The sequence below is a fragment of the Drosophila biarmipes genome, chromosome 3R (assembly GCF_025231255.1).
Source record: "Drosophila biarmipes strain raj3 chromosome 3R, RU_DBia_V1.1, whole genome shotgun sequence".
NCBI classification, from domain to species: Eukaryota; Metazoa; Arthropoda; class Insecta; order Diptera; family Drosophilidae; genus Drosophila; species Drosophila biarmipes.
Genome location: NC_066616.1, coordinates 10,238,605 through 10,256,639, shown reverse-complemented (window position 1 = coordinate 10,256,639; position 18,035 = coordinate 10,238,605). Strand labels below are relative to the sequence as shown.

Sequence of the window (18,035 nt, the reverse complement as noted above, 5' to 3'; positions counted from 1 at the left end):
CATTTACCTTTCAGAGGAGTTCGGACCCTGCACTGAATAGCCAAATTGAATGGAAAACTGTAGTGCGGGGCAGCTTTTATTCAAAACGAATGTAAATCAAATGTGTGTTAGGAAATGAGTTTTGGCAGTTGAATTTGCATTTAATCAAAGGAACTGGGTCAAAGTCAAATTAATGAAAGGCAGGAATTAGAGGTCGTTGGGCGGCAATGGCATATGCCATTTAACAATCATAATTGAAGCGTTTCCCTCTGAACTTTCGCAGCCAATTTGCCGGAGGTCAGACTACAGCTGCAATTACTAGTCCGGCTGCCTGTCTGTCTGCGTGGGGGTCCACTGTACGAGTGTGTGTCTGTGGAATTGGAAACAATTAGCAAAGTGTGCAGGAGATTTAGAGCGGAATGTCATAGCCCTAATTGCCCAGGAGCCCACACAGGCAGAGGGAGACGGCACGAATTTAATGCCGGAGACATGCAAAAATTACATCCTCAATTGCAGGAGGCGACGACCACCGTCGTTGTCACTCTCACACAAAGGCGCCCAAATTCAATAAACAAGGCGCTCGTGCGGCCAGGACACTCTGTCTTCCGTCTCACTCCCTGGAATGCTCTGTCTCGCTCTGCCGTTTTGGCCAGCGAGCCGTGAGGATACTAAACACTGCAAAGAAATCTTTATATCAATTATTTAAAACTATTTAAAAATAGAATTATTGTGTTTCACAGATGCCTTTATATTTTAGGCCCTTTAGAACCTCTGTCTTTAATTTTAAGAAAATTCAATTTTCTTTTTTGAAAAATCACTTTATATACAACTACAAAAACCTTCTCCTTAATTTCTTAAGCCTTCCTTTTAGTGTAATTTGTAATCTATAAGTAATCTATCTATTTAATAAATATATCACAAGCCCAGTCAAATCAGCTTGGCATGTTTCATAATCAATTTAATCAGTTCTAAACCTTTTTAGGTAACTTCACATTTCAAGAAGGGTAAAGTATTTTTGTAAGTGCCCTGCAGCTGCTAGATTCCACAGTTGGAGACAGTGTTGGCCAAGTGCGGGTGGCTTGGAAGCAAAACGAAATCAATTGCACTTGCCAAACACTCGCTGCCCGAAAAGTAGGCAATATAAATTTGCACACAGCTGCCATGCGTCACCCACCCCCACAAAACACACACATGCACACATTAAGCCATTAGTCAGTGGTCAGAAAACGACGGCTACATGGAGGCAACATCGATTTGGTCGCGTTTCTGCGTGCAGCACTTTCAATTGAAATCTACACAATGGCCACACATGCGTGGGTTAAGCCATGAAAATGGCTGTATTCCCTTAGCCCCCATGGAACACTTCCCTACCCCTACCCCTTCCACTTCCCTTCCATACCCCCTCCATACCCCTTCCACAACCCTTCTCGCCACCAAATCGAAACCCATTGAAGTGAGTGTGCAACCAGGCAGCGGAGTAAACTGCACGCTCCATTGAACGGCCAGCGGGCAACGTATTTCGCCAATTACGGCAACCACCTTTGACAGTTGGCCAGAAGGAAAGCCCGGTCAGAACCGTGGAACCATCGGAAACCACACGGGGGCATCTTAAGGTGGCAATTGATTGTCGTAAACAATGGAGTCTGATTTAATGGAGAGTGCTCCGCTCGGACAGGCGGTAAGCTGATTTAAATTATCGCACTTGTGCGCTATTCTGGCCCATACATAGCTCAATTTTGGCCCAAACATCTGGCCAACAATGGGCTTCCCCCCTGTGGCCAGTTTATGGATTGGCTTTGAGTAAATTATAAGCATCTCTCGGGCAGATAATTATCCATGCAACTTATCGAAAATGTCTTGGTTTAGTGAATTTTATCATTGATTGAGGGTGTTTTCAACGAGGCTATTTATTTTGCCAATGCTAGCTGCTAGCATCCTTGTAGGCCAATATGAATTGGTATATTATCGGGCTAATTATAATCACAAATGCTTAAAATATTTAAGGATAATTGAAATCATTCTCCAGACCAATTGAGCATGTTACGGTGAATTGTTAACTGCAATAGCAATCAAAATTGATTGCAATTCATTATAGGGGCTTTTAATGCCTGGGAAGTGTTTTATAAGATTAAATTCTCAAATCACGGAAACCGTACTTTTTAAACCGCAATTAGGTTAGAAACTTGTCCTCTGAGGACCGTTATTAAGTGTTATAGTTTTCCCTTCTGTCATAATCCAGTTTAACCCGGAGGAATTCATTAACCCTTGTCAGCCGCCCTGGGGTTGTTGAACCCTTCATCTTTCCCTTCTTCCTGGCAAAGTGTTGCTGTCAATGCAGCAGCCTAATGCCAAAAACAGACTGCAGAAAATAAAACCTTACCGCCAGCTTCTGCTTTTCGCATTTGACATTTTGCCCAGCCATCGGCAGCTAACTTTGTATGGTAACAACATGATTTGCGTTCGCAAATTGCCGACAACTTCCGTTCAATCCGTTGATTTTCGCCCAGAGACAGCCGCTGGGCTTTAGTTTCGGTATCTGCCGGATAGATAGTGGATTGTATCTGCAAGTACATCCTCATTACCCAGTGCCTGCGGCTTGGTTTGCCCATCAATCACGGGCTGCAACATCATTTGCCTCATTGATGGCTCTTTAAAGTGGGTCAAAAGGTGATTTTCCCCTCTCCAAGACACTCTTTCTGTGCCATTTGGCTAATTTCCAAGGCTTTGCGGTTGGTGTTCGGTGTTCGGTTTGTGAAAATGCCAATTGCCAGTTTCCCATCAAACCGCTGGCTACCGGAAAATCTGAGCACTTCAACGAGGCAAGATAATCGCTCCAAACTTGAACTTGATCTTGAATGCAAAGCGGTTCCATATGCCCGACCATGCATGCGAACGCCCATATGTACAATGTGTTCTCCCCCGATTATATCATATTTTCCTACGCATTTCCACTCCACTTAATGCCAAATTATCTGCAGTGGCAGTCGCGTGTTGTGTCTGTACATTTTGATTGTGCTCATATATATCTTTTTTGCTATTTTTGCCTGGCTTTTCAGCGCAGCTAAATGTTCCCCGGCTGTGCAGTGTTGCATGTCGCACTCTGTTTTTTTATTTTTTTGTTTTAGTTGCTGCTTATTTTACCTAGCCGTTTTTTGTTTGTGTGCCTACTACTGTGTGTGCTGGCCGAGCGAACGAACAAACGAACAAGCGCACAATTAGAGCGCTCAAAGTCGCGTAACACTCGCCAAATGCCGGCAAGTTGGCGGCTACATAGAATGCCAAATGAGCAGCCGTTTAGTACGGATCTGCCAGATATATGTATCGCTCAGATGCACATGAGGGTATCAGGGGTATTATCCGCAAACTAGAATTATTAGAATGTATCGTCAAGGATTTTGCAGATTACAGTTTTAGAACTTTGATACGAACATGAATTATATTTTAAGCTTCGCTCTAGGAAAGTTGATAAATACAATTTCTGGGAATATCTTTTTGGTTACAAATGTAACTATAATAAATTTGTACCTTATTAGCAAATATTTTTAAAGAGTCAAGGTTTGTGTAAAACGGAGTTTGGAAAATATATGTTTAAAGGGAATTCCCTTTTTCCCAATTTAACTAATAATCTAGAACACGTATCTTATTAAAACATTAAAGAAAGTAAAGAAGTAGAAAAGAAAGTTTAAAGTATCTTAACATATTTATGAAATGAGTTTCTATATTTGTACATAGTTTTTTTATAGGGTGTGCCACTCTTCCTAACAATTATTCGGCTTCCTCTCTGCTTCAGTTATTTTCCATTCTCAATTGGGGATTTGTTTTCAGAACGTTTTATTTTTCTGTTTTCCACTGACCGTTTGCAATGTTAATTTTTCAGCTTTCCATTTCAACGAGCTGAATGACATTTTGTGCAAGGCAATGGCAAACTAAACCAGACCAGATTGAACCAAGCCGTTGACAGCCTGGCCACGATCTATCTATCTATAATACCTGGCTGGAGATTGGAGTGGGTAGAAACCAGAGTTTTTCAGCTCTTGCGCAACTCATTGGCTCTGCACCTGCACAGGTTTGAGTGGATCGAAGTATGGAAGTATCGAGGAACTGAGCTCAGCGAAACGCTGTCGCAGCGTTTGGCCATGGTTCGATCTTCGGTTATTCAGCTCACCTGACTGCTAATGCCGGCAGTTCCGTTACCTTATATACACTATGTGCCACGCTCCATCAGTTAATTTCGCGCTCGATCAGCACATTTTGTGCGCGCTTTGTATTACACTATGCTCCACGAGGGAGCTCCCAATAATGGTAAAGTAATACCCGCAATCAGCACTTTCTGCACTTTTTATCCGGCTGCTAAAAGTTGCAGTCTCTGTCTCAGTTTCAGTCTCATTTTCAGTTTCTTACCCAGGCAGTCAGTCGGAAATTGGCGGACAAGTAGCTCGCTTATCAGCTGCCTTCAAGTCCCCAAAATCACGTTGCGAAATGCCAGCGACAAATTTGTCGAGGGGCCAAGTCGAGGAAGCCAATTCTACGGCCTTTGCAGCTGGCCGGCGAAAATTGCATCGCCGAATCGTCTCACTTTTTCTCAGGGATGAGGCAGCAAAGGCACTCGAACAAAAGTTTTGATTTTATTTTGTGATCATTATAAAGATGCATTTTTTATCATCTCATTTGCTTAAATTGTGATAGAACCATTAAAATAATATCGTCTCTATACATCCCATCTGTCCTACTTATAATAAACACCATGTTTCTTAAGACTTTAACAATCAACTTATATTGTTATTGTTCTTCGTAAGAAAGCTTCAAAATATTTAAGGAATAACGATTTCTTTCATCTTTATCCATAGAAATTCTTTGTAATAATATAATTTTTAAGGTTTTTACATTTCATATTTAAGTATGTTATGTTCGTTAAAGCATTGTGATTTATGGAGTCTTTTGAGTTAGAATCTAAAGAAAGTCTATAATCAAATGAACAAAATATAATATTACGCTTCTTAAAATAATTTTTCTATATTACAATGTATAATGAAAAAAAGGCAACATAATAATTGTTCTTCAAAACATGTTGAGGATTAGTAAAAATCCTTGATTTGTGGTTTTAAATGATTCATTGTTGAACTAGTTTTATGGAATTTTAGGTAAAGGTGCCACTCTAAAAACAAATTATAATTATTATTTTTATATGTGCAAGTATTTTAAAACTTAAAATACTGCTGAATTCCTTTATTGGACCCATTTTTGCCAGTGCATCTGCAGAAGACACTTGTCTGAAGTTCGTCGCTGCCATTTGTCATGCGATGCCGTTTTCGCCCCGTCTCCCGTTTTGCACTGCTCCGGGAAATTGGCGCTGGCATTTGGGTAATTTTAATGAGCGGCGCTTGTAAGAATTTGCGACAATTTGACAGCAAATTGCCAGGGCAGCCAGCGACTGCAACAAAGCTGCAACTGCAATTGCAACTGCGGAGTGCAACTGCAACATCTGCGGGAGTGTCTGCTTAGAGTGTCTGAACAAAGCATTTGTGTCAAAGTTTCCAGGGCTTAAGTTGCAACATCGCGATGCGCTTATCAGCGGCAGGCAGTCGATTCGAAATGTGGGCCACGAGTAGCGATAACCGAAGCCAAATATTTGAAATGCGACAGCAAATTGGTTCCATTCAGCTGAATAAATCAACCAAACGATGTCGGCGGAGCAACTTAATAATGAGCTGCACTAGTTTCCCCATAAATATCCCCCGGTCCACTGACAGTCGTCGCCGCAGAGTGTTCCAACCATTTAGCCAAGCCACGCAGTCCAGTCCCAGCCCCCTCCGCACTCCCCAGTGCCGTGGAAAACGCGCCCTTTGCCACTTTATGTGCGGCCGGTCAGTCCCGAGGCCAGCCACAAATGCTACAGTTTGCTCAGCAGTGCCACGCCCCCGAATCCCGCATTTATTGCCGCGGGGAGAGGTGTGGTCGTACACTGAGAAAACAATTTAAAGGTTACTAAAAGTTAGATAATCACTCTTATCAAGAGAGCTTTTTTAACTACTTTTAAGCAGACATACATACATTATTTTGATCCAAAAAAATTTAACTATTTATTAATGCAAATTAAATTATACATTAAAAACCACATAAAACAACTTGGTCAACAAAATTCTTAAATTTTTTAAATGTAGATTATTCCGATATTAAGAAATTCATTTTCGTTATCCTTTAAGGCTTTTAAAAATCTCCTTAAAAATAAAAAAATTCTTAAAAAAACCTTTAAAATTTCTAAGTGTTTTTAAGGTTTTTTAAAGGCCTTTCAGCTATATGATTATTTTAGTTAGGATAAATAAATACTTTAGGAACAAAGGTACCATAAACAGTAGTAAAAAGGGTAGTATTTTCGGGAGTGTAGCATGAGCGGGAGCCAATTCGATCAAACTTCTGAGCCGCGTTCGTGCAACTGCATAGATTTTGTGCAATGTTTGGCCAACGCAACGGCAACTGATTTACCACGGCCCGCGGCTGGAGTTTCCGAGTAAATGTGAATGGGCGTCCCATTCCGCTCACCTAAACTTTCCGCCGCCCCCCGGAGGTCCCATTCGGACTTTCGCCCCTGCAAACGACCATCGAATCGAAACGAGACGAGACGAATTTTATTCATGGCGCATTTGGTATAAACGGCGTTTACATATTGAAATCTCAAATCCGAAAATGTGAAATGTGGAAATCTCTGCAAATGGAAAGTCGCGCAGCAAACACACGCCCATTCCCATGTGTGCCGAAGGGCCTGAGCTTATAAACTTGTTGTAAAAACTCATAAAATATAAGGAGGGGAAAGATTGAAAATTTATCACCCATGGTGCTAACGAATACCCAATGCCCTTTTGTGCAGCGAAACACTTTCTTTGCTTGAATGCAAAATAGATTAAATTATGCAATATGGCTTTGGTATTCTTTTATGGAAGGGTCATTGGGTGATAATAGGCGATAAAAGCTAAATTGTCAAAATATAAACTTTTTTACTAATCTTACGCAAACTAGAAAAATTACATAATAGATTTTATTTCCCATAAGCATAATTGCTTGTGTAATAATATTTTGTTGGTATTTTTTACTTTACAATTTTTTAATTATGCCTTTATATATCAACAGATAATGAGAGTCTGGCCGTAGTTTAAAGACTTTTATCTATCGGATTCATAATAGCTTCTGCAGATGTAGTCATTTATTTGGCTCTGATCCCCTTTGAGTGCGTGACACATTCTGTAAAACAAACTTTACTCATAAAGTGTATGAAACGAAACCGCATTGTGGATGTGAGCCAGCAAAATCATGCTGCATCAACTTTGAAAACGAGTTTTGCGTGAGCCCAAAACCTCGGCTCGTTCGGTCCCTAGAGACTGCATTTCACTCGAATAATTGAACATTTTCGGTGACCCAATTTAAGGCGACGCCTGAATATAACAAATTGCTGCACTGGGCCACGCCCCCCATTTTCCATTTGCTGCCCAAACCCGCATTTCCCCCCCAAGCCCTCCCTCCCTGCCAAGTTATCCCATTGATTTTGTCGCAACTTAACTCCAAGAGCCGGTCCAAAGTTTTTCTGTAGCCCCAAACCTCGGGCCGACTTGCTGACACGTTCAGTTTACTTGGAGTTTCTTTGAGTTAGCAGCATATACACTTATATACGTGGTACTACATGTATGTGCGTTGGGCGCCGTGTGTGAGCGCACTTGTGGCCAATAACTTTCAAATGGCCAAGTTTGAAAGTTGGTAGGAGCCACGGAGCCACAGTCATTGAATGCCACCAATCATTGTTCGCCGTCAGCGGAGCAGCAGCTGCAGATTCAATTAAACTTTGGCTTCACGCTTTCGATCAGTGAAAGTGAGTGAGTCGCTATCGAATGTCGTCCAGCCATCCATCCCCCTCGATTGACCAGCAGCCCCACTCAATTGCACTGCCCGTCGCAACTGCAATTGCAATTCCATTGGCCATTCCAGTTGCAGTTGCAGTTTTAGCCGCACTGACAGTGGCCGTAAGTCAGGTGCAACGGCTGGCAAAGGCCATCGAACTGGGGGAAAAGTGAGATGGATTTCCATCTAGACATTTTCCAGTTTTAGAGGTCAAGAATGAGAAGGAAATTTGGGAAAATAGCAGGATACTTAGATTAACATTTCATATACAATTGTATATTGTGTATCCTTATGATTTATAAATCTTAAAAAAAGGCAACAAAATTGTACATAGAACCAATAGAACCATAGATATTTCAAAGAATTTAGATTTTGATTTTAATAAGAAAATGTTTCGTAATTATAATATATTTAATGCATATATGATTAACATTGCATCTGTGGATGAACTACAGTATTTTTATTCCTTACAAATATTTCTAACTAATATATCTAATCCTTTTGCATTTGATTTAACTTTTGTAAAACGAAATCTTTAATTCGACATGCAAATGTTTATTTATACTACTCCCTACTTTACATCGGTGTTTAATCTCGGTAAACAAGCAATATAACTTGTTGGGCAAGGAAACCTTAGCTCAAAGCAATTTACAAATTGATTGTCCCCTTGCATATTCGATTCCCGGGGAGTATGGATTACACCCACTTGATCGGCAAGTTCACTGCCACCCAGGAGCATTCACTGCAACCCGAACCGTCCCGGAGCAGCAGGGCACATATGAGTTATAATTCGCCAGGCCTGCAATTAAAGCCAACATCCGCTTTAAATTGAAATCGAAACTGCACCAGGGAATGGAAATGGGGATCCAGCAAAGTGCATAAATCTAGCTCAAGCACGGGCGGCCAGAACAATAGAAGCTGCAGGCCGCCGAAGGGCAGAGGCGCTGGAGAGTGAGGGGGTGTGCGAAAGGCGGTTCTCGGGGGGGTCTACGGGGGGTCTGCGGAAGAGGCCGCCGGCTGGCGACGGCGACGGCGACGCTCAGTTGCATTTGGCCGGAGGAGCAACAACAGCACGCTTGGCCAGCGCTGCGTGATGAAGTGGCCATGTATGGACGAGCCTGTGGCTCCCACTCTCCATCTCCGATTCTTGCCTTGCAAGCACATAAAAATGTGGCGTATATACTATATATATAGAAAATTGGCACATTTTACTCGCTTTTCAACAAGTACAGAGGAGCGAAATGGGACGCACAACAGGCAACAATGCCAAGCGGCCAAGAAGACAAGACCATACACAGAAGAAATCTTACCAGAACAGGGGATCAAATTTCGGAGCCACCCATATATGTTTGGAAGAAGTCAAGCCACTTAAATAGAAGATACATTTTAAGAATGTCGCAAAATAGTAGGTTTTTTTTTTTAGTTTTAAAAAAAGGTATCCTTATTGATTTTCACAGATATTTTAGAACACCCCAGTTTTCTCCAGTGAACGACAGGAAATGCAGGTTGCTGTGATAAGATCTTTTGGATTTCCTTTATATTAATTAGCGCAAGTGTAGCTGGTTAGCCCAGATCCGCAGAGGAAGTCCCCTCGAGCGTATCGATGTGTTATTGAAAAGGTCTCTTATCCCTTCTCAAAGATCCCCCTTCCCTCCAGAAAGAAAGCTCTTGCGAGTGCCTTGACAATGAGCCGTGTGCCCAATCCGCAACTTAACTGCCACTGAGAATTCCAGATACCCACATCGGATCGAAGACGACTAACTGTAGACTAATGATGGCCACATACTACCAGGTTGTGCAACGTCATCCGAGGGCTATTTAGACCGCCGACATAATCCTCTCTCAGTGAGGTTCACCTGTCTATCTGGGCTATCTCGAATCAGGCATCTACATCTCAATCGGAAGGTAATGCCATCGCATAGAGACCCCCGATTGTTGTTTGTCTTTCTGGCCCGAACCAAGCTGGAGGGCTCTTGGCAGTTGGCCTCCGGAGTATCTGTGTTAATTTCCGCTCAACTGTTAGTTTTATGACTTCTTCGAGACGTTCGAGACGTTCCCACAGGGCCCGGAGACAACTGTTGCTGCGTCACAGGGAAAACGAATGGAGAAAAACAAAACGAAACCCAAAGAAACGAAAGCCGCGGGTCAGTTTTGAATTATTTATATAGGAGACAGCTTTGAATTGAACATTCAGGCGCCCTTCTGCTGCGAAAATGCTAATTCAAAGGCTCTGTCAAAAGAAAGCTAATTAGATGATGCCCAGGTCAGTGGGCGAACTTCGAAGACCGGGGTGAGCCAGAGTCTAGACCAAAGTCAGGGGTTTGTCTTTTAATTGCCGGCAAGTGATGCGGCTCCCTCGAAAAAGCCAGTCGAGCATGACAGGTACAACTGAACAGGTGAATGGCGGAGGAAGCGAATGCAAATCCGCCGGCTGTAATTGTGTGAATAAAAGTCAACAGTTGTGGCCAACGCCTCGACACGCAACCAAAAATTTGCCCTTCCGCATTTCGCGATTGTTTTGCCAAAAGCAAATGAATTCATTTCATAGGTCTCCCCCAAGAAATTAGCATAGTTTCCCCAGACCACAGAAAAGGGGGAACTGTGCTAATGTTACAAAGTGGCTTCCTGTTTTGCCCCTTCTTCCAGATTTTCGCTCAGTTCATTAACTTGGGCACAAACAAGAGTGTGGAGAGTGTGGAGGCCATATGAAAGATTTCACTTTTTTCCCGCACAATTTGAAGTTCAACGAGCACTCGGCAGACAACATACCAAGAAACCAGTTGAATAATAAGCCATGGTATTTTTTTGCGGCGAAATTGCCATTACCGCCTCATAACCCGCAGGTCTAAGGCGCTCGTTGTCCCCTTCCTTTGGGGCATTTAATTAAAATACTTTCACTGCCTGTTTACCGCAAATGTCAGTCATAAATTTATGCCTGTTAGTCGTTCATAATTGTGAGAAATCTTAGGCGACAGCTGGCCAAAGGGGTCGGGGGAAATCACGACAGGATCGGATAAAATTGTGACAGGTCGAAAAGGAGCCGAATAATAGCTGTTAAAATGGTAAATCCCCTAGGTTGTGGAGTTATTGTGGACTTATTGCTGGTTCGTTAACTGGCCTTAATCAGGGATAATTGGAGAGTTTAAGCTGAGCTTAGAAATTATAGATCATATCAAAACAGAGACAAAAATAGGTAATGAAAGTTTAATATCATACTGGATTGAACAATAATACTGCACTCAAACGTTTGGTATACCAGCTTCTAGTTCAGGTTCAGAAAGTAATCCGATTACAGCTTTTTAAGAACTCTAAAACTCTTTTATAACTAGTATCTTTAAGTCTTCAATGTTCTTTTTTATTTTATTTTTATAAAACAGGAAATAATGAATTAATCAAAGATAACTTACGTTTTCCCCGCTTGACCTCACATACAATGAAATTTGTTACCTTTTCAATTGAAACTACATATACAACTATTATGACCATTACGACCCCTTTATGAAGACCGGGGCAGAAGCCCTGCCACATAATTAAACTTAAAGACTGTGCTGTTATGGCCGCAGTGCTCTCAATGAGCCACAGCCCCCAATAAACTAAATACGAATAAAAAACGTACTCAAAAAAGCAGTATAACCAAAAGGTTGGAAAAAAGCTTTAAAAAAAAACGAAAATTGTCGAATCGCTTTTCGCAAGCAAACGTGCTGTCATTAAATTTAATAAGCACTTTTTCAGGCCAAGCTTGGATTTTTCCAAGCCCCTGTCTTCAGACCCCCGCTCCTCAGGCGGAACAGCAGAACAGCCGGCCCGCAAAGCTTTTTAAAAACGAAATGGTCTAGCAAAAAGAGATGGGCAAATAAAAAATAAAAGAAATAAAAACTACAAATAACGTGGCTTGACGTCTTTTTGTCGAATTTTTTACCGCCTGCCTTTTCTTTCCATAGAATTTTCTTCGGTGGCGGAGCGGAGTAAATGAACTCTGGGGCGCCATGGGCACTGTCTAACGGCTCATCGGACTCCCCAGGTCCCTCGATTTTCAGACCCCAGTAGCACACTTTTGCTCATTTGTTTGCCGGTCTTATGTGAATGAGTTATGAAACACTCGTACGCATAACGCTTTACACTCCACACTTTACTGGGCCTAGAAGTTGGTATGGAAAAAGCATAGAAAAGGGCATAAACGTTTATGGTCGGACAAATTAAGAGTTTCTCACTTCCTGGGCGATCTTTCATTGGGCCCGACAAATTACTAACCGAATGCAAAGGAAAACCCGTTAATGAAGCAAGAAATTGAGCAATTATGTAGCGTCGATCCAATTTAAAGTCCGCCGAGTGGTAATAGAAAGAAAATGCCCTTTAAATGCGGCGTTTAAGTGAGAGCCAGCACTCAAAAAAAATATATAATATATATACATGAAATATAATACATTACTTACCGTAAGATCCGGCTTAATTCTGAAAAGAAAAAGAACACAGTATTTAAATAAAGGAAATAAATTAGAGACATTATATTTTAATTTACAGGTGATATGATCTGGCCGAGATATCTGGGACAGCTTAGAACACTGGTGAATGAAAAATTCCTTGACCAATAAATCTCATCCCCAACACTTTGAGACCCACTTTTTGCCAAGTGCCTGAACGAGAAAATGGCTTTGACGGAAACGCTCATTACGGAACCCACCGCAAGGATGGCGGTTTTTGTCTGGCACCGGTGCACCAGATCCCCGAGCGTTTGAGTCTGCGCTTCCATTTCAATGCAGCGCACAAAGGTGGGTCCGCACTGGGCCGAGAGTATTATGAAATAATAATAATAATAAAAATATGAGGAATATGTACGTAAAATAATATCGCGTTTCAGTTGAAAAGTGTGCAGAAGTTTTTCGCATTCAGTGCACACGAGTGAACAGCAACGTGGCCGAATCCCGATGGCAACTCCCCCACTTCCATGGGCAAAAGCAGGAAAATGCTGGGAAAACCAAGGAAAAGGGGGTATCTTTGGGCTGGGCAGGGAAATGTGGATGGCTTTCGGGGGGCGATGAGTGCACGGCTGCAACTCCAACTTTAGCTGCAACTGCCAACTCAATTATAAAACGAGGAACAACGCACAAAACACATTAAAACTGCAAGTGGAAAGCGTGTTTTCCTTTTTTATACTTCTGCAGTTTCGTTCTTGTTTATTTTTCATTCTTTCTACTTTTCGCTTTTCTGCAATTTATTGAGTTCTCTCTTAAGCATTGTTTTGCTCCCCCTATGCGGAACGATATAATGGCCAGTTTTCCCGAGCAGAGCAATTCCTCCTCATATTTCTGCATGCAATTGGAAATTGTTTGCCGGGGCAACAAAAATGGGAGTGCATAACTCAGAGCGCCAATAAAGCACTAAAATCCAGTTGGTCACTCACTTAAGTTGAATTTATGAGAAGTGCAGAGAGGTGCTGTTTTTTGCACTGCTTTGCAAGTTTTTGCTACTCAAAGACATGTTTTTATCGCACGCTATCATTTTGAATGTAAATTAAAGTTTAAGCTTTAACAGGTTTACAGTTTAATAATAATCAAGTATTACATAAAACAACACCCAAGAAATGGTTGTTAAATATTACATTTTACCAAAATAAATCATTTATTTCATTCCCAGGGCATTATTATAAACTGAGATCATAAAACTTTCTTTCTGCCTGCCTCTCAGATTTACAACATTACATGCCTGCTAGAAAAGCTATTAAAATATTTTACGATCAACTTGAAAGACAATTCATCAGCAGGTTGCCCAGTCATTAGATCCAGGAAGTCATCAGCAAAAGAGAACGAACCGCAGCAACTCGGTGGCGATGCAGCACTGTTGGGCGATGGAAAAACGAAGGAAAAAACCCATTTCAATTGATCGACGACGTCAGCTGTTTGATGGACGCAACATGAGCCAACAATTTGAGGCACGCAGCCAGGAGAGCAGGTGCTCCGGTTGGGAAACAGAGGCCAAGCCCAAAAAAGAAGCGCTGGAAGGGAGAGAACGTCAGATAGCCAAAGGGAATATTGAAGAGTGGAACATGCTGGTATTGCCGGAAATGCAATTGTCGCATGCAACCACCACGCCCACCAAAAAAATGGAAAACCAACTAAGGGAATACCTCCGAGCAGATGAACTTCAGACACCCCCATTTTAATGGCACCCCTCCCCGCTCGCCAATCAAATGCCATGGCAACGAACCCGGGGCAGTGTCTGCATTTGCGTGTGGGCGTCTTAATGAATATTGAAAATCAATTCCACAAAGTGAGCCGAAATCGGTTGAAAGACCGCCGCGGCAACGTCACTCTATCACTTTACCAATGAGCACGAGCGCGACACTTTTCCTACACAGAGAGAAATAACAGGAAACAAATATGGGAGTCGCAGCCTTAGGGATAATAGTGTCAGTATCATTGGCGGTGGAGCACAAGGAATATGTGTATGTCCTTTGTATAGGACAGTGCCTAGAGAACTGGTAATAAAATATGATATATAAAATCTTTACACAGTAAGAAATATATGTAACTGAAAAGAAATTGTCTAACATTTACTTCTTTATTAATTATATATTTATATATTTATTTTTAATTAAATCAGTCAAACCAAAAAATATAATATTAAGTACCAATATTTATACTTTTAGGGCGGAACCTTTCCAACCTCTTTTGATCTTGAAAAAATGTTTTACTTCAATAGAACTAATGAAAACACCACTTTATTGATCAACAAATGAACAGTGAATAAAAAAGAATTTGAATATCAATAATCTCGTTGTCAGATTAATGAAATAGAATTACCAGTTATAAGTCAATGTTTATTTATTAACCCATAAATGCCCCCTAAACCTTGTTGATCTTAAATTTATTCAATCCCAGCTTGACACTAATTTGTATTATGAAAATGGCTTACTTAATTATCTGATGAAGTGCATTTGGCTCTCAATTTCGTAAAGATTTCTTATCTAAACTGTAGTGGGCGTTTTTCCCCCGAGTGTAGGGAATGGAAATTCGAGTTTTACTCGGAGGTGCGCTGTGGCACGTGTGAGTTTCCCGGCTCTCGCTGTCATATCGCTTTCCCTGCGGGATCTGGAGGAACGGAACGTCTCCGACATGTGGCACTTAAATGGGCAGAGTCGGATGGATGCGCAGATATAAGTAGAAGTTGAAGTTGAAGTGGAGGCAGAAAGAGCTGGAGGAACCGGCCGAGCAGCAGCTGTCGGTCTTATGTGTTCTGGCCAAACATGTTTTATAAGAAACCTCCTCCTCCTCCGCCCCCCTTGGCGTGTGCTGGATAATTCAGCAAATTTCGAATCCAACTAGGTTCTTGGTTAGCAGAAGAACTCCACATGTTGTTGCAGGTAGGTAAATATTATTACAAAAATAATAATGCATACAAAAAAGCGAAGGAATTTTTTGTGAAAACTCGCAGCACGGAAAACTTGAAAAACCGGCAGTGCCGAAAGACCAAGCGCAGTGCTCCCCAGCTGGCAACAAGACATTAACGATTCACACATTTGCGGCAACATAATTTCAGTCAGCGATACTCAGATAGTCAGCTAAAGTTGCGGATTTCCAAATGCCAGCCAAATGCAGTTTTGCAAAAAGGAAAAAGAGCGGAGAGGAAAAACCTCAAAGCTGCGGAAAAGTCGATGGGGCAGCGGCCACATGTCGTGGTCGAAGTTGCAGGCCGGCAAGAAACTCTGGGCCAACATTTGTGCGCAATTACGATAGGCCAAAACCAATGGCAACAATGTGGCGGCCATCATAATTTCCATTCAGCCAGTTCGGAAAAAGGAGGCATAAAAAGGAGGAAAGAGTGGCACCAGTAGCATTAGCAACGGCAAAGTAATTGCTGGAAATGGAGGGAAATGAAAGGAAAGAGGGACTTTCCTCGGACCCATTCCAGGCCAAGAGCAAAAGAGCTTATAGTGGCAACTTTCGAGTCGCTTTCAAGAGGATTTCCATGGAGATAGTTTCCTTGCATTGGCATTGAAAGGGCCACAACTGCTAAGAGATTGCAGCCGGGCATTCCTTTATCACACAAAGGGAATTGATCTTTTAGTTTGCTTGTGCAAGTTGCTTATAAGTTCTTGAACCTAAAAGTTATGTATGTAAAGGAAAATTTTAAATTTAATTTAAATTTAAATTGGTATAACTGCAATCCGAAACTGATAAGTAAAATCTTCAGGTTGGCCTCTCTTAAAGGTCTAAAAATATATTTCATAATATTGAACCCATAAGAAGTGTATGTTATTACATTTCTTAAAGGGCAGTAAGTAACCTTTGATATAAGGTAAGAGTGGCCCTTCAGTGATTCAGTTTGTAATCATATTATTTTTGTGAATACGTTCTTTTTTTTCGGTATTCTTGTAACCACTTTGAGATCGGGGATTACCCCCATCAGTTTAAAACGGAGTAGTCTCTGGGTGATCCCTCTCGGCTGGCTGACACTGGGCGTAGCTCAGCAGCCGTAGAAGTAAACCAGAAAGTGACTCGAAACAATAGAACAAAATTCCAGTAAGTATAGCTGCCCCTTTGTGGAGAATAATCCTACTGATAGCGACCATCCCGATGCCATCCCCAGTCCAGTGACATGTCAGAACTGCAAGCATCGCTACTGCTCAACCGCCAGCTCTCCGAGCTGCAGCGCAATCCCGTCGAAGGCTTCTCCGCCGGCCTGGTCAGCGACTCGGATGTCTTCAAGTGGGAGGTGGTGATCATCGGTCCGCCGGACACCCTCTACGAGGGCGGCTGCTTCAAGGCGCACCTGGTCTTCCCCAAGGAGTACCCGCTGCGACCGCCGCGCATGAAGTTCATCACCGAGATCTGGCATCCGAATATCGACAAGGCCGGCGATGTGTGCATCTCGATCCTCCACGAGCCGGGTGACGACAAGTGGGGCTACGAGAAGGCCGAGGAGCGCTGGCTGCCAGTCCACACCGTGGAGACGATCCTCCTCTCGGTGATCTCCATGCTCACCGATCCCAACGACGAGTCGGCCGCCAATGTGGACGCGGCCAAGGAGTACCGCGAGAACTACGCGGAGTTCAAGCGAAAGGTCACCCGGTGCGTCCGCCGGAGTCAAGAGGAGGTGGAGTAAGCCCTCCGGAAGGGCACAATCCTGGGCAACGAATACGATCCGTAGCGGTCCGCTTGCTAATCACGTGAATAAAGAGAGCATCTAGTGGAAGTCTTCCGCCTTTTGATGAGGCGAAAGTGCCGCCGTGCAAATGTGTCTCCTAATTGGAGGCACCAATTAGGGCGCTGCAATCTCTTTGAGCCTGCGCCAACTCAGTGACACCTGTCGGCATTAATTACACTTAATCGGCCGGGGAGCTACGGGTATTATCTCCCGGCATCGGCCGATCTTAAGCCAGTGCGCTTAATAGGCTCAGACCTCTTCTACTTGCACACTGACACAGTTATGGCCGTTCTTCGGTTTGGTTTGGTCTCTGGTTTGCGGAGGAAAGCCGAGGCAGCTGGCCACTTGGCCGCCTTTTATGGTCTTCACATGGGGACACCAATTTACACGTGCACGGGGAAAAATACATTTTTCTGAGACCCTCATGGTTACGAATTCGACAGTATCTTGTGATTTAGATTCTACCTGCCATAGCATGTTCGTAAGAGTAGATTTATTCGTATAATATAAAGGAAATATAATTCAAATTTGGTTAAAATAGTCGTAATCCTTTGGTTTAATGGTTATAAAATATACAGCTTATATTCATAACAATTTTAAGGCTTTAAACCTAATATAACCATAACAAAGACTATTGCCTACTATTACCATCATTATTAGCTTTATAAAATATCGATACAAATCACCTGGATTGTTGGTAAAGTTGTTGAACATATTTTTGTTATGAGCCACAGATACTCTCTGGTTCCCACAGATATTAAAAGTTGGAGAATAGCCTATCTCTCTGGATATTTCTGGGACAACCCAACACATAAAATCGGCTTAGTGAAATAAACAAATCCTAAGGGGTTTAAGGAAATCTTGTAGTTTAGAGACATTCATTCGTCTTCGAAATGTATCTTTTGTAGATGACAAACAAACGTTTTTGATCGAAGATAAACGTCTATTTGTTATGGAAAGCAGTCTTGGGTGTGCTGTTTTTCTCCGTGTAGCAACAACAAATGGCTGCTGTTGCTGTTGGTGTG

General features: G+C 42.2%; 2 protein-coding genes across 4 annotated transcripts in view; one reads left to right on the top strand and one right to left on the bottom strand.

The window, feature by feature from the left end:
* Positions 1-18,035, bottom strand: part of LOC108031438 (uncharacterized) — a 52,229-nt gene that overhangs the window by 32,644 nt on the left and 1,550 nt on the right. For 2 of the 3 annotated variants that reach the window (XM_050889457.1, XM_050889456.1), the window contains exon 2: positions 12,300-12,318. The gene's annotated coding sequence lies outside the window, so the exon portion shown is untranslated. Of the gene's footprint in view, positions 1-12,299; positions 12,319-18,035 lie in introns of those variants that run through there. The other variant, XM_050889458.1, reaches the window with a different exon arrangement.
* LOC108031439 (ubiquitin-conjugating enzyme E2 G1) lies at positions 16,235-17,058 on the top strand. Its single transcript, XM_017104868.2, has 2 exons — positions 16,235-16,385; positions 16,453-17,058. The coding sequence occupies exon 2, from the start codon at positions 16,462-16,464 to the stop codon at positions 16,966-16,968; it is 507 nt and encodes a 168-aa protein (XP_016960357.1). The 5' UTR covers positions 16,235-16,385; positions 16,453-16,461; the 3' UTR covers positions 16,969-17,058.